Source organism: Ascaphus truei, chromosome 8 (assembly GCF_040206685.1).
Source record: "Ascaphus truei isolate aAscTru1 chromosome 8, aAscTru1.hap1, whole genome shotgun sequence".
In the NCBI taxonomy this organism is placed as follows: domain Eukaryota; kingdom Metazoa; phylum Chordata; class Amphibia; order Anura; family Ascaphidae; genus Ascaphus; species Ascaphus truei.
The window spans coordinates 77,987,644-78,008,912 of NC_134490.1; the positions used below are offsets into that span (position 1 = coordinate 77,987,644).

The 21,269-nt window shown below is 42.7% G+C and overlaps 1 protein-coding gene across 1 annotated transcript; it reads left to right on the forward strand.

Moving 5' to 3' along the window:
* Positions 1 to 13,549: 13,549 nt before the first annotated feature.
* Positions 13,550 to 19,234, forward strand: CYP26A1 (cytochrome P450 family 26 subfamily A member 1). The gene is made up of 7 exons (XM_075612780.1): positions 13,550 to 13,816; positions 14,301 to 14,525; positions 15,225 to 15,509; positions 15,977 to 16,123; positions 16,416 to 16,550; positions 17,803 to 17,958; positions 18,567 to 19,234. Exons 1-7 carry the CDS (start codon positions 13,622 to 13,624, stop codon positions 18,906 to 18,908), a joined length of 1,485 nt encoding a protein of 494 aa, XP_075468895.1. The 5' UTR covers positions 13,550 to 13,621; the 3' UTR covers positions 18,909 to 19,234.
* The last annotated feature ends 2,035 nt before the right edge of the window (positions 19,235 to 21,269 follow it).

The following is a 21,269-nucleotide window of genomic DNA, read 5'->3' on the forward strand; positions in this document are numbered from 1 at the left end:
AATAATTAATAAAAATGTACTTTCTGTAGGTATATTGGAATACAATTAACGATAAGCTGCGCCTCTCCAGTCCTACTCCTGCCCTACCCACATTTAGGGTGATATTTTTTTTTAACACTGACACTTCCTGTACCTGCTTCTCCCCTCTGCATCAGGGTACATAGGCAGCATGGTGTGTGTTTAAATAAGAAGCACCATAGCACCCGGGTGCTCAACTCCAGTCCTCAAGTCCCCCTCCCCCAACAGGTCAGGTTTCAGGATATCCCTGCTTCAGCACAGGTTGCTCAATCAGTCCCTGCTTCAGCACAGGTGGCTCAATCTGACTGAGCCACCTGTGCTGAAGCTGGGATATCCTGAAAACCTGACCTGTTGGAGGAGAAGGAGGCGTGGGGGGCTTGAGGACTGGAGTTGAGCACCCCTGTGCTATAGTATATACCCCCATTGTCAGGTCAGAAAAGTTAGATGTGGGCTCCACTCCATTTCATTAGATGTGTTTATGATATGTTTGGTTATTAGGTAGTTAGCAATACTTAACTATGAAAAATGATTTATGTTGGGCATGAATACTTTCCACCATCAGGTATCACCATCTGAAGAAATACTTCAAGGTCTATGTATGTATGCAAAGGAACGAGTTACTTGATTTATTACAGCATTTTTCCCTCTTGCACCAGCTTGCCATGTGGGGAGTGTCAATTGGGAGACCAAGGAAGGAGTTACCTGATGCACACATTATGATGGGATATATCTTATTCTGCATTCATGTCCATTATTTGCATCATTTGTTATGTTCAGAATATTCTGCAGCATTTGAGGCAGTGTAAAATAATTCTATGAATGATCTGCTTCAGATTTAGGACACTTCATTAGCATAATGAAGCGTTTTAGCTTTTGTTCTCACCTCTAGATCAGGGGTAGCCAACTCCAGTTGTCAAGGGCCACCAACAGGTCAGGTTTTAAGGATAATCGTGCTTCAGCACAGGTGGCTCAATTCATGATTGACACCTGTGCTGAAGCAGGGACATCCTTAAAACCCAACCTGCTGGTGGCTCTTGAGGACTGGAGTAAGCTGCCCCTGATCTAGAGGCACTGGAGTTTAAAACAGGGCCTCAAGTATTTCTAGTTTTATCATTTACATTTTCATTCTTTTAACTTTCATTTTGCACTAATCATGTGCTAAACCTACATTTGATTTAAAATACACGTTTAAGAGCAAAAAAAAAAAACATGGCCACGAAGAAAATGGAGAAGAAAACTCTTCAAATGTGAATAATAATAATAAGGGGTAATGAAGTACTGTATTCTCCTATTAGTAATTACAATGTAATTATATTTGCAGTGTTTGAATTAAATGCAAATATTATTTTTTTCCCAGTTATTGGAGGTTAACTGTCAAAGTTTCTAGGTTGCAAAGCTGGGGCATAACTGCAGCATCACACCTGCACCAAATGGATCCGAGTTTGTCACAGCACAGAAAAGAAAAAGATTGAAATGTATTTTCTTTCATGAATCCGGTTCTAATGTTGCACCAGTGTCCTCCCACCCAGGAGAATTAGGGCTCTGTCTATCAAGGCTTCTTGGTGGAACAACTCAGGAAAAACTGGAGCAAAAAACAACACCCTGTTTATAAAATCGGTGGTGTCCCCAAATAAAAGCAATTGGGTTTTTTTTTTTGTTTTGAAAAAATGTGGTGCAATTATTTTGTAACCGTTTTGACCCACTATTGCAGCAGGGAGATAAATGAATGGACCTCATAGTCACCTTGACACCCTGACTGACCATCTATCAATGAGGATCGCTTGTTCTGCCATACTTATCAACATGTCTACTTTTATACAAAATCCCCTGTGAAATAGTGAAACGGTACCGTTTGTATGTATTTATTCGTTGTTCAAAAGTAGTGGCTATATGCCTAAGCCCTAAGAGCTCAACTTTTTGGCCACCGATCCTGCAAACTGGCCAGGTGACTTCAGATCTAACAAGATTTAAGCAAATTATGTGAACTGATCTAGCAGTGTTTGAGAACAGCCCTTCATCGGGACGGTAATGTCAAATGTGTATTGGTGACTTACAATTTTTATTTTCTCTATGGAAACATATATGAAGCAATTTCCCAGGTTTGGTTTATGGATTATATAAGTGTCTGAAAACTTGTGTTTCTTGGGTGTGCCAAGTTCTGATTAGGGTTTTTTTTTTTTTTTACCCCAAACGTTGATCGTTTCTTGCCTTTCCAAAATACACATTTAGGGTGTGCTAAATGTCTGCCTCTTATCTGTACCATATAGCACAGGGCTGAAATGATGGACATTTCAAAAGAACATCAATAGGGACCACTTACTAACCTCTTAACCCGGTGGGTTCTAGAGCAGAAGTGGATCTTAATACAATTGGTAATTAAAGATAGGATAGGGGTCTTCCAACGACTCTCAATCAGAAGTGTTACCTGCCATGGGATAGCTATGTGGCTCATATGCAACAGGCCAAATCAAGTTGTAATAAAAACGTATGGATCATCAGATAACTCGGGTCACCAATGTAATTGTAGGTTAAAATGACCTTTTGTACTTGTATTGAAAGCTTCTATTGATGCTTTTTTTTAAAGACAGAAGCATACACAGCTCCCAAATGTGACAGGTTAAATCTGGAAAAGGTTGTACAGAAACTAGGTTAACAGTTGTTGGCAGGTTGACCCTTGTGTGAACCAGAGGCTTCTGCCCTTCTGACCTTGTCTTTAAGGTGAATCTTTGTGGTCAGAAGGGAAAATCAGTAGGCGGTGGGTGCAGGCGTCAATGACTAATTTTAATTAACACAGCCACTGAAGGCTCCTGTCTCCATTGTGCTCCCCTAAAAACATGAGAAGTCACTTTTCATTGCAAATCCCCACGCTAATATGATAATGTATTCGATTCAAATGGATCACAAGATCCTCCTGTTTCTTGAAATCAGAACTTCAAATTGCTAAAAGCTCCCAAACCCATAAAAACTCCATAAATCAGGAAATAATAATTTTGTTTTAAAAAGTCCATAAAACAAAGGTTGAACTAATTACTTTGTTGGGTGTCCTCACCCCCCCCCCCCCCCCCTTGCAATCCCACTTGACGGATTATAAAATGACTTTGTTGTCCAGGGCACATTAGCATGTGCCAGTGAAGTGTAATAATTGCAACTAGCAATTAATTTTCTTTTTCATATCAGGCTATGAAAAGGGCGTTAATTTTTTGACCCTCTTCCAAGATGCCTTTAATTGCCCCTTTCACTCTGCGCCCATTGATATTTTTTCTCTGACTGACGACTGTAAAATAGATGGCTGCGGAGATAACAAGGGCTTCCTGCGGTGATTATCGGTGCTCAGACCACCGTATCTCGTTATTTGATGAGCAGTGAACTTGGCGAGGTTGCCGGCCGGGTTCATGCAGATGTCACGGCCCGTTGTTGTAGGTCACAAGCAGGTCAGCTCCTGGGAATTGGAACGCTGCCCGGGGTCATCGTATCATTGTTTCCAACCCCAGCCCAGTGCACTGGGAAAAAAAAGATGCAGACAGTGCAAAAACGATCATCCTTCCCATAGTGTCACAGAGAAGTTATGCACTCCATACTGTTGATACACCCCTCACACCCCCCCCCCCCAACGTCATAATGAAACCCGTGCTAGGGTTCTTGGAACCCTAGCACAGGTTTCATTATGACGTAGGGGTTCTATTCTCTGCTTGGAACCCTAGCACAGGTTTCATTATGACGTAGGGGTTCCATGCTCTGCTTGGAACCCTAGCCTATGTTTCATTATGACGTAGAGGTTGTCAGAGTATGGAGAGAGGCAGCATGGAGAGAGGCAGCATGCAGGGAGTCACAGTTTCATTTAACCCAATTCAATATTTTCTATATATGCTGCAATGAAAAGGAGTCTTTCCAACTTTCATGAGCTCCCTTCCACAATTTGCTATTAACTGGTTAAACCCAGCTGCACTGCTGGAAAAGTATGCAAACATTTCCATGTGAATGCACTCAACACCACAGCTTGTCCTGTTTTCAATGGCACAAAATATTTTCTAAATCTATTACAAATGGAAGGAGTTGCCCTGAAAATAGACTATAACTAGAAAGATGTGTTGAGTTCTGCAGTGCGGAAGCTGGCTGCAAACACATTCTTTACTGTATATTGCCAGCTTCCCTTCTAGTAAGCACACAACAGCTACCTTCTTCTGTTCCTAAAACGTTGATTTTCTCATTTTAATTATGATCTGATTTTGTTTTTACCAGACTGGAAGTCTGTGATGCGTTACACATTGCATATTATTCATTAAAATATATATATATATATATTCATATTTAATAAATATATGTATATATATGTAATAAGTGAGAATTATACAGAATGCCAGATTTACTGTACGTTAACATATTTATTCCTGAGTGAGCTATGCTTCTCAGGTGTGTTGTTTAAAAGATCAAGCATTTGGTTTGGTCAGTAAACTACAGCTTGACTAAGTTTAAAGAAAGGGGATTTTTTTCAACCAGCTGACTGATGATATTGTATTGCGGGCTGCTTTTTCTTAGCACCAAGCTATTATTATTATTATTATTATTATTATTATTATATTATTATTATTACTACCAGGCTGAAGGCTTTTAGACTCCATCCTTAGCCTTACTACATTAATTTACGATTGACAGTATTTAAAATAATTAGTGCGTGTTTAAACACAAATTGCAATTTGTCAATAGAGGAACGGAAAGGTTTTTCCTTATGAGGCCAGTGCATTGCATGGTAATCAACTATCACTTAATGCCAACTGGAGATGGGCGAATGTTTTGGGGCAGATTTGGATCCGCGGCGGATTGGCCGGTTCCTTTGGTCCGTTGATTTATGCGGATCAATCTTAAAAAGGGCGATTCGCGTTTGTGGATGTTGTAATATTATTGCCAGTACACTCCGCGGATTCAGCAATCTGATTTTGAAGAATCCGCCAACGAGTTGCTGAATCCACAGATTGGATTCTACAAATTCGTCAACGGATTGTATCCAATGGCGGTTTTTGATGAACCCACGCGGATTAAAATCTGTTTGCGAGTTTTACACTGTGAAATGGATTTTGGGGGGAAAATGCAAGAAAATCCACTAAACGGATTTGGGCGGTTTCTCCTTTCTCTAATGGCAACTATTAATGATAGATGGGATTCACTGGCTACATTTTCAGGTTAAAAAAGCCTATTCCTATATATACTATGTAGTAGACTGGAGTATAATTAGTGTATATTAATATTAGAAGTATATTAACATATGGGACACAGGATGAAAGCGGAAAGCTACCCACTCCCACTATACTTTTAAAGAAAAGAAGGATTCATCAGAAATGTGTGCAATGTGCAGAGGGCTTCCACTAACCACAATTGTAACAAGCGTGTTAGTCAAATATACTTGAGGCAGGCCCGTAGTCTTTGGCTTCTGCTACCACCTACCTTAAGCAAGCTCATGGTGGCGGCGTCGCTATGTGCATGCGCTTGCATCCGCGCGCACTTCCGGGACTCTTACCTGATTGCCTATGGTAGTTCCTCAAGTGCCCGCGGTGCTGCGCGCGTTGACGCTGCTACATTTTGCCACCACAACTCAAATTGAGATTTCGGGCTGTAGTTGCATGATGTCAACGTCACGTGAGCTGTTTCAGCCAATGAGGGCAAACAAGCTCCGTGACGCGTCCGTGATGCATTCGCCACGCCCCCCCCCCACGCCCCCCCCCAGTCTCCTGCAGCTAGCACACACATCGCTGGGGCTACAGGAGTGCACACGGTGGCACGCACGCTAGCATGCGCCCGTGCCACAACCATGAGCTCGGCCTTACAGAGCTAGGAATGAAGCTTTGCAAAATATATGTTTTATTGTTAGAGCACCAATCCCTTACATTTAGGGATTTATTAAAAATATTACTTGAAATAATCCAAGGGCAGAACAGCTGGTCCCTAAACCCTTGTTCATGAGAAATGTTGCAGTGAATTCTAGGTGCAATGGGAAATCAAAAGGCCGTTGTCAGCGTCATCGGTGGCGAACCAATCACTGAAGAGAAAGTCACATGACATTCCCTTTCGACAATCCACATCCCTCCCGATCCTCAGATCAAGCATGCAATCTGACCATCTCAGCAAACCATTGGTTAGTTTAGGCTTGGGGCTACTCCCAGCACCACTAATGCAGTTACTTGCCCCTCAAATATGTTCTATACTACTTGTGCTCCTAAAGTATTATTTAAGTCTTCCATTATTCAATTTAGATTGTAAGCTCTGTAGGGCAGGGACACCAACATCCCCATTGTTTAATATCATGTTTAATGCACTTGTGAAACTTGGTATATTATCTTCCTGTCCTGTCTTGCTAACTCTGCAAAGTGCGGGTACATTGATGGCCCTACAAAAGTAAATATATTCATACATACATATTTTGTTGGCTCGTGTAAAAAATGGGTGAACAAAGGCAATGCACTGCCTTCAAATGGTGGAGGAGGCTATTGGTAGCAAAAAAATCCTTTTATTAAATGAAGGGATCAAACATCACCCCTGGATCACCCAGAAAACGCTCACCTACGCGTTTCGGGCCATGCGCCCTTTATCAAGGTGTACATTTTCTACTTGTCCTGCTTGGTGGATTGCATGCTGCTCAGGCTACCTGATGGGACTGCTCCTCTGATGGAATTGGAACCAAAAGTGAGTTTTCTCTTATATACTATGCCTAGTTACTATGGTTGGGATAATCTCTGTGCTGTTCATTGTGCTGGTTAGCACTAGGTACTAGTCCCTTGCCCTATTAGGGTATGTTATTATTGCTCACCATCATATTGGAGTGTTCCCAACGGAAGAATTATTATTCCGTATTGGGACTCATATATTCTGATGCACCGGTTACCCACATTTTGTTGGCTCGTGTAAACCTGTATTACTTGGGCCTTTCTGAAAGCTAAAAACAATGCAGGACACCTCTCAAAGTTTCTTGGCAGCTAAACTGATGAAAAATAAATCAAATGGGATTTTATTTCTTTGAGAATTGAGGTGCACTTATTTTGGACCAGTTTGGCCCAGTTTTCCAGATGGGACACTGTGTGTCAACTTGAATATGTGCAGTTAGGAGAGATGTTATAGAAAGATATATAGAAAGATTAAATAGTGTAATGTCATAAACTGTATGAAACAAATAGAGCATAGGAGCACTCCCAGTTTCTTCAAGTAATGCCAGTGGTGCACTGTCTTCCACATTAGTAAAGGATCCCCGAAACGTAAATGCTTTAATAAACTAGCACTGTTATTCACACTACTCCAGTGGAGCACCGTCTCATTTCTGTTCCTCTATAAAATTATATATTATGCATATCTTTATTTATATAGTGCCGTCCATGTACATAAAGCTTCACATCAGTAATACACATAGTAATATAACACAATGGGAATACGCGCTTCAGATGTAAAAGTAACAATAGGAAAAGAAGTTCCTGCCCTGAAGAGCTTACAATCCAAGTGGTAAGTAGGGGCAACTTACAGAGACAGTAGGAGTTCTGGTAACTGTGCTTGCAAGGTGTAAGGTCAGTGCATATGAGCATGAAAATATTTTTCTTTTCAACATATTATTGCTGAGAATTGTCCATCCGGCAGAGGTGCAATTTCTTCATCTTCAACTACATTGATGTGAGTGGTTTTTAATAACTATCATTCACGGTGTAATCTAGGAGTGCTACGGTGTAATAAGATACATCTTAATTTATTGGGTTACACCTAGATTACTGATCCAGGCTGTAAAGGGTTAACTGCCTGGTGGTGGTATGTGTATGTTTATGGTCCTTTCTTTCACCATTTCTGGAGTGTTTAGAGTGAAATTGCATCTAGTGTTACCATTTTCACAGAGGTGACAATATCTTTAATTAAGTGTGCTACTCCTCATTGTTTCTCTGCATGTTTATATTTTTCATGCATTGTATTGCGCCAGGAGGACTCTATTTGCAAAGACTGTTTCTATGGGATTTGGATAATCCCAGAGGACTCACGGCTGCAGGACTTTACCATCTCAGCGGATACTCTTAAACTTGTTTCTTGATATATTACTTGATTTTATGTTTATGTTACATTAGATTGTTTGTAAACATTTTGTATGTTTGATATATTTGATTTCTTTTTGGGTATAGCTAGGTATATATAGTTGTGTAATTGCAAGCATGAAAATATTTATAAAATATCTATGCATTATATATATCAAAACCATAGAGCCAATGTATTATGGAAAAAACTCTTTAATTAATTGATTTTTTTAATTAACCAATTGCATAATGGAGGAGGGTATATAACCCTAGATGAGGGACAGAGAGCAGAATCAGCCCCTGACGAAGCCTAACGGAGAAACGCGTAGGGCGTGGTTTACAGACAGTGAACACAGTGTATTCAGCAGGAGTAGCAGCAGACAGCAGCCAAGAGGTGCCGGTGGCCGTTTGTCCCACTATTTGCCTGCAGGAAGACTAGCAGCGCAGAGGATTGAGGCCCCGCTCCCACAGCCCACCGGACGAACTCTCGCGAGAGGGAGTGACGTCACCACGTCGTTACGTGGCACGGAGCGTCCCCAGGAGACGTGGGTGACCGGAGGAAGATTGAGAACTCTTCGTGGGAAAACAGAAAGAACTCTCTATATGTGAAACCGGACAGCACCTACCTTTAAGTACCGTGAGTACTATACGCACATTAGGTGCAGTGAGATAGACCTATGTAGGTTGATAAGAACGGAAAGAGACAGCTCACACAAGGAGACTGTGTGGAACAGTAGAGACACTAAGTGTGTGTGCTATTCACAACCTGGACTCATTTCCCTATTGGTTACATATCTACAGACTAAGGACTGTTGAAGAAATCTGCATAGTGTTACTACCCTTTTTCAATGAGTGTGAGATGCTCAGAATTCTCAAAAGTTTTATGATATCTCACAGAATGTGAGTCTTTTACTTATAGTCATTTTTATTAATAATTTTAATAAACTGTGTTACGCTATTTGTGTTCTATCTCTCTTCCTGCATGGGTACCTTTGCTCGAGATTGCAATTGCTGTGGATGACCAGCTGTTCCAGACTCATCATTTAATTGTTCCAGATCCCAGAGTGGATACAAGGCTTGATATTATCCTATACGCTGTGAGTGCATATTATACCTTCTGGCGGTTTATTTGTTAGAACATACTACCCTATGTTTGTTTTTTCTTGTCTCCATTTGCGCCTAGGTCATTCTCTTTGGAAATTTTCGTTACCAGCCCGTGGAGCGGTAGACCTTTTGGCTGCAGACTGAGTCAGGGATAGTTAGACTGTAAGGGTATATACCCTCCATTACATGTGGTAATTATTCTATTTACTAATTTCAGTGTGGTTGCGCTCATTGTATTTCTGTCTTTTGTAATGAAAATATTTATGTCTAAAAGGGCTAGCTCACACTGCTTGCTACGCGACGTGCACGCGCTTATGTGCGCGCGCACGTTCTGCACTCTTTAAGGCTAGTGGATGAGAGTTGTCACACTAGAAACTGCTTATGGCGGCAAAGTACAGTGTTGATGCTGCGACATTTTGCCGCCACAACCCAACTTGAAATTTCGGACTGCAGTCGCGTCACGTGAGCTGGTTCAGCCAATAAGGCTAAGGCCCCGCTCCCTCAGTCAGCGCGCCCGCACTGCAGACAGGCGGGTCACTGACAGACACAGACCGCGATATGCGGTCTGTAGGGAGCGGGAGCCGGGGCTGGAGTGGGAGGGAGGGGCGTGGTTTAAGCGGAGGGGGGCGTGGTTTAAGCGGAGGGGGGCATGGTTTAAGTGGAGGGACCCGCTACCCCCCCCTCCACGGGCTCGGGCTCCCGGGCTCCCGGGCTGCAGGAGGGAGCTGCTGCGGGATGCCCTACTCACACGCTGACACTCAGGCACACACACACACTCAGGCACACACAGACACACAGACAGGCACTCATGCACACACACACACAGGCAGGCACTCACGCACTCAGGCACACACATACACACACAGACAGGCACTCACGCTGCTTTCCCTCCACACTCTCCTCCCCGCTCCCCGAAGCCTCCCCTCCTCCCGAAGCCTCCCCTCCTCATTGGCTCACAGCCACACCACGTGACGCGTCGCCGCTTGGGATTACAATTCTCTTGAATCCCCTAGCGGCTGACGCGTCACAGCGTGTAGTGAGCTGTGCCGTGAGGGGGGACTGGGACCGGCTCGGGAGGATTCCCCTGCTGTTGGGGAACGCTCGTGCGGCCGCCCGCGCCGCAAGGCGCAGCGGGTCCCAGGCCTAAGGGAGAACCAGCTCTGTGATGCGTTAGTCACGCCCCCAATCGCCGCGACCCAACTCCTGCAGCTAGCTCACAGATCGCTGGGCTGCAGGAGCACGGCGGAGGTGCGCACAGAAGCGCGTGGCCATAGCAGGCGGTGTGAGCTCGACTTAATTATGTTTTGCGTCATCAAAATCTGCCAGGTGTGAAGTGATGTTAATCTCTTAGATATTAGTATCCAATTTAACAAACACAAATTATTGCAGCAGGTCAGGACACACTCATTGGTTGCCTGATACCAAACTGGTAAGAGGGAGAAAATGATGGCCCATACAGAAGTGTTTCTCAAACCTCTTCTTGGGGAACCACCACCAGACCAGATTTCAGGAATAATCAATGACTTACCAAACACAGCTCAACTTGTATGTAAATGTCAGATTGGTTTGTTTTGTCCAAAACATGACCAGGCTGGGGAGGGTAGTGGAGAGGGTTTACAAACACTGTCCCAGATCTAGAGTCTTAATGCATTTTCAAAATGCTTCTCTGGAAATGAACCTTGATACATGACTCCAAATGTTGTTACAGTAAAGAATACAAATAAGTAACAGCCCATTTAGTGCCATATTACCCTGCAGCAGTTTGTAAAGAATGTCTTACAATTTCCCTAGGTACTGCAGGAATCAAGAGTTTAGAAAAGCAACCCCAATATTAATTAGTATCTCAGATCAAATGTCAGTGGTTAATGTCCAATTTGCTACAAGTGTGATCAATATGACTTATTTTAAACCCTGGATGTGATAGTAACACGCAGCTAGCTAGCAGAGTTAACCATGACATCAAAAGGCAAACTTTTTGCTAGAGAGTTAAAGGGACATTTGCCATTGGTGGCTCGTGTTGGCTGAAACAGAACTATGATCATGGATCAGTTTTACGGCTGGATTTTGGAAAGCTTCTAGGAGTCCTTAAAGTAAGATGAAAGTTATAGTCCTACTGTTATTTTCCCTTGAAGCGACCTCCTATAAATCCAACACCTATCACAGGGAGGGGAGTTGGCTGTATATGTCAGGTTAATGACATGGCATTACATTCCTCAGTCTACAGTACAGTAAGATTGCTCTCTGCAAACCCAGGACTCGCTCTATGAGAGGGCATTGTGGGTTTCTAAGAGAGTATCTCTGCTGTACTTAGATGTGCGCTTCTTATGCTGCACTCATGAACTTCACATTTTCCAGCATATGTTTCGAGGTGGAGAGATGGGTCTTGAAGAAGAACATCTGAATTTTCCCTTAACACATTCCACACATGCCCGAGCACTATATCACACTGACACAGTCACAATACCTTGCGCTGATGTTCACCTCTTGGATCATAACTGAAAGTGCAGGTATTTATATCAGATACGTTCATTTAACCTGTTGCCCTCTGAAGTATACGTGTATGGCTTAGCAGCATGGAATATTGCAACAGCATAAACCTGCAGTCAGTTCATAAGACACTATTTTGCATACACTTTTGGTGTTTGAAGAAGTGTGATCACACAGCAGGACTAATTGCAATGATTAACAGTATGCTGGAACCTCTTCTTACACCAGCATGATAAAACAACCACAACTTTGCAGTGTGATCTGTTTTATTACATAATCTGGTGTAACATTCAGAATAGTAATATAACAATTTGGGATTTAGCTCTGCCTAACGTATTTGATTTCCGAGCAGTGAAGAATACAGAATACAAACTGCATGCTTGCAGAGCCCCATTCCTTGATATTAAGGATGTGCCCAGGCTCCCTTTTGAACAGGACCAAACGCTTAACACACACTTTACAGTCTTGATGTGGTGTGATCTATTTTTTAAAGTCTATAAAAAGCTGTGGGTGACAGGGGCCAGGGTGTTTACCTTTTGATATAACCTTGCTTTCCCTCGCTGACCTGAGTTTGAACCTGCGATTAGCACTGCATCATAAGTTTAAGAATTTACTTCTGTTCCATGCGTATTCCTCCCAGGACCCTGAACGTAAATACAATCTGAGTCTAGGGGTGAACTGCGGGCCAAGCACTAATTTTATAAGATAGGAATGTCTCCTGAAGAAAGTGTTTGATGTCCCTGATGTAAGCGCATCATTATGTTTCATACTGTAAAAGTGCAGGTTGCTTCCCTGCAATCAGCATGCTGCAGTCATTGCGCTGCAAACACACACAGGGACAAGACGAACATGCAAAGGACTTATTGTATAGTTATCCAACAATTCTCGCATTTACCATGGTGATGCTGATATGGACAATCAGACTCAAATACACATGTATAATGTAGAACTGGTTAAAAGATATCAAAACAATTATATTTTTTACATTATTTTTATATGATTTATAAATAGATCTTCTGAAAATGGCTCCAAATTGTGTACCTACATTTGAAACACACACACACACACACACACACACACACACACACACACACACACACACACACACACACACACACACACACACACACACAATTTTCAGAATATTTTTTTCCAGTTTTACCCTAAAGGTAAAAAGGTGGGAGCACCAGCTTTCCATCAATTCTTTCTAATTGGACGAAGTATTATTTTTCTTTGAGCAATCTGTAGTGTTTTCGTTTTTGAAACTCCTGCAGTAGTAAAAACCTTTAAACAACAATTCCAATAAACCAACTTTAGCCATGTCCAGTGTTGGTGTTGGGTATAGCACCAAGAAGTCGTCATAAGTTTAAAGGTACCTTTTAAAGCAAACTGGACGTAAAACTTTCTTGACATTTGCAAGAAAATCTTTCATTTAAAAAACCCTGTGATTTAAACGCTTTACAATGTTTTACATTTTTATTACGAAACAATGTATTTGGTGTTAGTCTCTAGGTCCTTTCCTTTAAGACCTCCACTGAGGGATTAAAGCAGTATTTGGGATGCAATTGTATAGTAAAGCGCACACACCCTTCTATTAAATGGGCCATTGAGTTGCATGGCTCTGAGCCACTGGAAAGGTACAAAGCGCTCTGAACACGTCGCATTGTACTCAGCAAATTAACACCTTTTCAAAGTAAATGCGCCGATTGTCTGAAGCTGGAGGTGGTAGGAGAATCCAAATGGTTAAAGATTTTGGGCAGCCTTGTCCCGGTGGGAGGAGCCCCCAGAGCGATGCTACAATCTGCAATTAAAGATGAACTTTGTGTGAACTAATTTATCTGACCAAGGTAAAAAAAAAAAAAAGGGGGCAGACCTGGAGAAAGAATATAAAAAGGAGGCACGAGGCTACTACCGGCATAGAGTGGGCTGAGGTCACACCCCTGCACCCTACACTTAATAGCAGGTACAGACCCTGCGTGATGGCGATGTCTCTGTCCACGCTGGCGGTCAGCGCGCTGTGCACCGCGCTGCTGCCCGTGCTGCTCTGCCTCACCGTGCTCAAGCTCTGGGAAGTGTACTGTCTGAGCCGCAGGGACTCCGGCTGCGACCGGCCGCTGCCACCCGGCACCATGGGGCTGCCCTTCTTTGGCGAGACCCTGCAGATGGTGTTACAGGTAATGTGACGCCACGCCAGGGAGGGGTAGGGGGGGTGTTGGTTAAGATTCGCATTAAAGTGCTGAAACGACCCAGCCTTCCATGTATGTCCTTACCTGCACATTGTGTGCATGTGTGGCGAATTGCGTAATTGTTTGCGCATTGGTTTGGTAATTTGATGGCACGGATTTAACTGTTTGATTTTTGATATGGGGGGGGGGGGGGGGTTAATAAAACATTAGGTGTGACTTTTTAGTTTTGAGATTTAAAAACAAAAACCCACCTCCAAGTGACCTATGGAGTAAATGAGGTAATGAAGTTGGGGATTTAACTTTTAATTGGAGAAGCAGCAGACCCGGTATCATCCATTATTTCCACGTGATGCAGCACCCAGTATGTCCCAGCACCCAGTGTGTCCCAGCACCCAGTGTGTCCCAGCACCCAGTGTGTCCCTGGATGTTTCTCTCTGATCTTTGTACCATGCCTTCATTTCCCCACTTCCAGAGGCGGAAGTTTCTGCGGGTGAAGCGCATGAAGTACGGGCGCATCTACAAGACGCATCTGTTCGGCTCCCCCACGGTGCGCGTCATGGGCGCAGAGAACGTGCGGCAGATCCTGCTGGGGGAGCACAAGCTGGTGTCCGTGCACTGGCCGGCGTCCGTGCGGACCATCCTGGGGTCAGGGTGCCTGTCCAACCTGCACGATTCCGAGCACAAGGACATGAAGAAAGTGAGTGCACCCAATGTACCAGGCGTGGGCTTCCAGCCCCCCAGCCACTCATCCACTTACTGCTTTTACACGTGGGTTAGTGGTACTTAACCCCCTCTCTCCCAGTGCCACTTTGCTTGCAGGCCTTTCTGGCACTGAATGAGATGGTGATATTAACCAAGGATCTGCCTACAATGCCCAGTAATCAGTGGTACAGTATGTCCCCTGTATCAGCACAGCAATCCGGGTCTCCTGGGTGGGAGAGGGAACTTTGTGTGAGTTAGCAGCGCCATCCCTCGTTCAATGGGAGGGCTGTTTCCTGCACATGGGTTATTAACCTGTTGCTTTCTGCCCACTATGTCGCATCCACTTAAAGGGGGATCAGATCAGATGTTACTTGTGCAGCATTAAACCTCTGCTGTGTACTGGGATGGGAGAAATGCACAGAGATTAAACCACTTCCTGCTGCAGTGCTATGAGGGAACTTAATCCTTTACTGGCTGTATATTTATTTGGGGGGGGGGAGTGTTCTTCCTGCTGTAGATCTTGGGGGGGAGGGGGGTAAATAATTCCCCCATGGAGAGGCTTAACCTGGAAACACCTCCACGCTGCAGCTGGGTTAACTCCTTCATTGCTTGAGGATTTCACGCGAGCCTTTGCAGCGCTGCAAGGTAAGCGCATTATTACATGTGTACGATTGGGTCTTCCTTCCCTGCTCAGGTGATCATGAAAGCCTTCACCCGGGAAGCGCTGCAGCACTACGTGCCGGTCATAGAGGAGGAGGTGAGGGGCGCGCTCAGCATGTGGTTACAGAGCGGCTCCTGCGTGCTGGTCTACCCGGCGGTGAAGCGCCTCATGTTCCGCGTGGCGATGCGCATCCTGCTGGGCTTCGAGCCCCGGCACATGGACCAGCTGCAGGAGCAGCAACTGGTGGAAGCCTTCGAGGAAATGATCCGCAACCTCTTCTCTCTGCCCATCGATGTCCCATTCAGCGGCTTCTACCGGGTGCGTGTGCAGCAGCCTGCGTGTCACTGCGGTGCTGGGGGGGGGGGGGGGGGGGGGGAAGGGGCAGGGGGGGGGAGAGGGGCAGCGGCACTAGCTTCCATTAAATATTATCAGTTAATCCTTGCCCCCTGTCTGCTATTTTTGCGGAATGTATTTTTATTTATTTTTTGCACTAGGGAACCCTACATTTTATCAGTGATTTACTTGGTACCCAAGGGAATACTGACATCAAACGTGGTTTTAATGTCCCTAGTAGATGCTGATGCTTCCTCTGTGAGACAGGCAACGTGCTGTAAGGCATTCAATGGGATTGAGCAGTAACTTTTTTCAGATTCAGTTAAAATATTCTATGCCAGGGGTTACTGCACTTACTTGCCTCAGTAAGGCAAACTGGTCCTAAATAGAATTGGTTATGAGACTCCCCAATATAGGATACGATTAACTTTTTTTTAAAAATTTTTTATTAGGGTCTGAGGGCTCGAAATATAATCCATGCCAAAATTGAAGAAAACATCAAAGAAAAGCTGTTAAAGGAACCAGACGGCTCCTGCAAGGATGCTCTGCAACTGCTGATAGAGCACAGCAGGAGGAATGGGGAACCTGTGAACATGCAGGTAAATATGCTCCAAGTGTATATCCAGAATACCTCACACACGAATATTAACTGCTGTTGTTGTCCTGGCACATAATGGATAAATACCCTCTGGTTGTATAGAATTATACCTAGACTATATATCATTTTTTTCCGTAGATGTTGTATATCAAATGTGATCATGACTGGTTGAATGACCATATTCTTGCATATTTTAATGTTTTACTAAAAAGTTGACTTGCTGTGTGTCTTATAAAAGCAATTACAATGTAATTGTAATCTTATTGCATCTGATCATATTTCCACTTCACTAGGCTCTCAAAGAATCTGCAACTGAACTTTTGTTTGGTGGACATGGAACAACCGCTAGTGCTGCAACCTCCCTGATCACATTTCTGGGACTTCACAATGAGGTCCTTCAAAAAGTCAGGAAAGAGCTTGAAACAAAGGTATTGTATTCTAACATCTCCCTTGGACCCTTTCCACATTTTATGCATTGCCTTTACATGTGCTGTACATTTTAGTCTTCATTCAAAAGGTTACATGAAGGCAGGTTGGGTAAAATGCTGCTAATTTAGGATGGGAATTGCAATATAATTGCAACATTAAACTCCATCCACATACTTTGTATTATTAAATACAATGTACCAAATGGAGGTCCATCAAAGAGCAAAGCGACACGTAAGCTTTTAATTGTATTGTATGTCTTTATTTATATAGCGCCATTAGTGTACATAGCGCTTCACAGTAGTAATACATGTGGTAATCAAATAAATAACAGATAATATAAATAACAGATCATGGGAATAAGTGCTTTAGACATAAAAGTAACATTTCGGAAGAGGAGTCCCTGCCCTGAGGAGCTTACAGTCTAATTGGTAGGTAGGGAGAACGTACAGAGACAGTAGGAGGGAGTTCTGGTAAGTGCGTCTGCAGGGGGCCAATCTTTATGTATCCTGTGTTCAGAATATCCACAGTGCTATTCATATGCTTCTTTAAGCAAGTGTGTCTTAAGGTGGTTCTTAAAGGTGGATAGAGAGGGTGCTAGTCGGGTACTGAGGGGAAGGGCATTCCAGAGGTGTGGGGCAGTCAGTGAAAAAGGTTTAAGGCGGGAGAGGGCTTTAGATACAAAGGGGGTAGAAAGTAGACATCCTTGAGCAGAACGCAAGAGTCGGGATGGTGCATAGCGAGAAATTAGGGCTGAGATGTAAGGAGGAGCAGAAGAGTGTAAAGCTTTAAAAGTGAGGAGAAGAATGGAGTGTGAGATGCGGGATTTGATCGGAAGCCAGGAGAGGGATTTCATGAGGGGAGATGCTGAGACAGATCTAGGAAAGAGTAGAGTGATTCTGGCAGCAGCATTTAGGATAGTAATTCTATTACAGTAGTTGCAGAGCTGAATTGCAGTTCTGTATCACGATTCACAACATTCTTCTAGAAATCTGAAGGAAAACGAGGGGTTAATTCTATATACTCTGCAATAGTTGTCTGGGCTGTTTGCAGCAGAAAATCCACATTGACGTTTGCGTATAGAATTTACATGGAAGGCAGAGTTAAGTGCGTCACTTAGAGACTAAACTTTATTCACAAAGCGGTAGTAATGTGGAACTCTTAATGATGTAATATATGGCACATTGAAACCGTTCAACTGAATATGAAGATCAACAGTTAGGGTGTGTAATAATTGTGAATTTTATTCTACAGGGTCTTTTATCCAATACACCTGAAGATAAAAAAGACTTGAGCATTGAAATACTGGAACAACTTAAGTACACTGGGTGCGTGCTTAAGGAAACTCTTAGACTCAGCCCACCAGTCCCAGGAGGATTTCGAGTTGCGCTCAAGACCTTTGAGCTAAATGTAAGTTACCTGTGTATTATCCTTACTGCTCAGGTTGTCAGAAATGAATTGCTGAGAAAACAACATGTAAAGTAGAATTTAAAATCCTAGCTGACCTCAGGGAAGACTCTGGTTGTGCTGACATTGCTTAATGATGATGTGCAAGTTGGCCTGTTTACAAAGTGTAAAATGCTTAACCTCAAACCTGCTTTACTGAATGACCCGCAATTACAAAAGACATTAGTTTTTGTGCATGTTTTAATTTCAGATCAAAATGTTTAAGTTGCATATACATTCAGAAATTACTTCTAGGTTTATACTTCGACTACATAACTAGCAGTGTTGAGGAATTGGTATGCAGCAACAATGTCATGCATTTTATTGTGTTATTCTTCAATGTTTTTGATCAAACCGAGTGGGAAGTTCACAAGGTCACTTACAGCAGCACACGATAACATCTGTCAATTTGCAGGCAATTTCATGCTTGTCAATTGGCTCCTGAGACTCCTAATTGGAGCTCGTTTTACTGTTTTACAGCATCCTCTAGGAGGGCTCTTAACGCACATCACACTTGCACAGGGTTTTTCATGTGAGCATATATTAATTGTATTTTCTTGGTTCTCTTTAAGGGGTATCAAATTCCTAAAGGCTGGAATGTGATTTATAGCATCTGTGACACACACGATGTTGCCGAGATCTCCCCCAACAAAGACGAATTCAACCCCGATCGTTTTTTAACACCTTTCCCCGGAGACTCCTCGCGATTCAGCTTCATTCCATTTGGTGGCGGCTTGCGAACCTGCGTGGGCAAAGAGTTTGCGAAAATCCTCTTGAAGATCTTCATAGTGGAGCTGTCCAGGAGTTGTGACTGGGAGCTCTTAAATGGACCTCCGACCATGAAAACAGGCCCAATTGTGTATCCTGTGGACAATCTTCCTACAAAATTTAAAGTGTTCAATAGCACAGTGTAAATGCATAACTTTGTATATGTAAAGAAAGTATATAGCATTTTAAAGTGTATATAGTAGCTTTTTATTTTAACCCTGTTTCATATTTAATTTGTACAGTGCTGTAGTTTATTTATACTTAAAAAAAAATTTGTATAGCAATTTCTGAATTTGTAAGCACTACACACGTGGGTCAGACTTTTTTTTAAAAAACTTGTTTCTGTAGAAATAAACTTATTTAATGCCCTTTTGGACTTGTATTAATGGGTGTGCTTTAAAGTATCTATAAATGTTCATGTAAATAAGATTTTAATGTGTTTGTTTCTCATAATAAAGCATCCATAAAACAATTTATAAGTGCTACTGTTTATGTAACTACTTGAATATAACAATGTTTCTGTTTTAACCACATTTATTTGGTTAATTGCCACACATAAATTGAGTAATTGCATTAATTGTAATAACAAACAATAGGGATTTTTGTTGACATTCTCCACACAAAATAACATTGACAATTGTCTTCCTGAATGATCAAGTATATATGGAGGATATCAAAATCGGCAAATTATCAGCACCAACCCTGTATAAGCATAACCTGACTAATAAAATGGCACAGCCATGACCCTTTTGAACCTTCGTTAACCTGAGTGAAAGCTTGGTCATGTCACACTATTAAATCTGCACATCTCACAGTGACAGACAGACAGACATTAACCTCACAAGTTAAACTTGGTCTTTCTCTACATTTTTGTGTAAAATATTTATCTTGGGTTTTATATTAGAATAGAATATGTGAAGATTAGCACAAAAGGTGTAGAAATAATATATCTATTACCATGCTTTTTGCATTATTCCCTCCGCGCTGGCTGTGGCCTGAAACTCCTCCCCCCAACTGGCCATTGAGCGACCCAACAGTTGAACCGTTAAGGCAAAGTCTCGTTATTGCTTGTTTCTAGCCTTTGTAAAGTAAGATTCCCAATAGCACGGGGTTCATCTGTTGCAATAACACTAGTGATAGACTACAGTGTTTCCCTATAATACATTCTTTATTAGAGTACAAAAGCCATTACAATGATTCTGCTGCAACATTAATATGTATATTGCTATGTGTTTGCCTTTGCATAGGTGGACATACATATTCCATATAAGCATGAAAGAATGCAAAGTGTGATAGTCTATATTTACCAGAGTATATTAGGCGGAAATATAGATTCTACAATCTTAAATTTATTCTTTTGTTTCTACAATTTACATATATTGCACGTTACGTAGTTTTCTTGATGTTTGACATTGTTCACTGTAACACTTTAAGACCTGATGTATATATTGAAATCTATCTCCCAATACAAAGTAATGTACATGATCATGTCTGCCAGGTCTGAATGGGTTAAAGTGATTTTTTACGTTATGCATCATTCAGGACCCCAGGAGTACACAGCTGGAATACTGTGTAAGGAAAATTAAACCGCCCCATTCAAGCCCCAAAGTTCTCCTCACTAGAACATTTAAAAACTTTAACCCACAACAATTTCTGGATGACCTTACCAACTGCCCATGGCACAGAATCGATTTAATTCCCGACCCTGATTCTGCGCTCGACTATTTCCAATCCGAGTTCTTAAAACTCTGCGATACCCATGCTCCACTACGCAAAATAAGGGTACGGGGGGCCCACCTTCCATGGGTTACACCTGACCTTATAGCACTCTACCAGTTCAGGGATGCCTTGTGGAAAAGCTACAAAGTAACTGGCACTACCAAGGATCTCAATCACTACAGATGCCTGCGGAACGTGTGCACAAGGCAAACAAGGCATGCAAAAGCACAATATTACTCTGACAATCTCCTCCAGAATACATCAAACCCAGCTAATTTCTGGAAGGTTATCAACAATATATTCCAGCCTCCTAACCATCAACAACCAAGTAATATCACTAAGGGGGATATTACTCTGACAAACCCCACTGACATTGCAAATGCATTCAATGATTACTTTGTGGGGTGTGCCACTAACTTATTAGCGAAACGCAGCACAAACCCCAAACCTGAATCTCATCCTGGGAGTACCCCTATAGTCCCACCCCCTCCCAACACTGCCCACAATTTTCAATTTAGCCCAGTATCTGAAGAGGAGATTACACAAGCGCTCCTCAAACTAAAACTAAGCAGCCAATGTGGACCCGACTTACTACAATCTAGGTTCCTACGACTTGGTGCCCCAGCCATTGCCAAACCAATTGCGTCCATAGTCAACTCTATCCTGTCTGCAGGCCATATCCCTAAGACCTGGAAAACTGCCAGAGTTGTCCCAATCTTCAAAAGTGGGGACAAAAACACTGTCTCAAACTACAGGCCAATCTCACTTCTCCCAATTCTATCCAAAGT

What these genes read in the sequence shown, in the direction of transcription:
- CYP26A1 (XM_075612780.1), top strand. Translation starts at nt 13,622, where the DNA reads ATGGCGATGTCTCTGTCCACGCTGGCGGTCAGCGCGCTGTGCACCGCG. An exon ending in CCCTGCAGATGGTGTTACAG is followed by an intron (nt 13,817 to 14,300) that starts GTAATGTGACGC and finishes CCCCACTTCCAG; the next exon opens with AGGCGGAAGTTTCTGCGGGT. An exon ending in AGCACAAGGACATGAAGAAA is followed by an intron (nt 14,526 to 15,224) that starts GTGAGTGCACCC and finishes TTCCCTGCTCAG; the next exon opens with GTGATCATGAAAGCCTTCAC.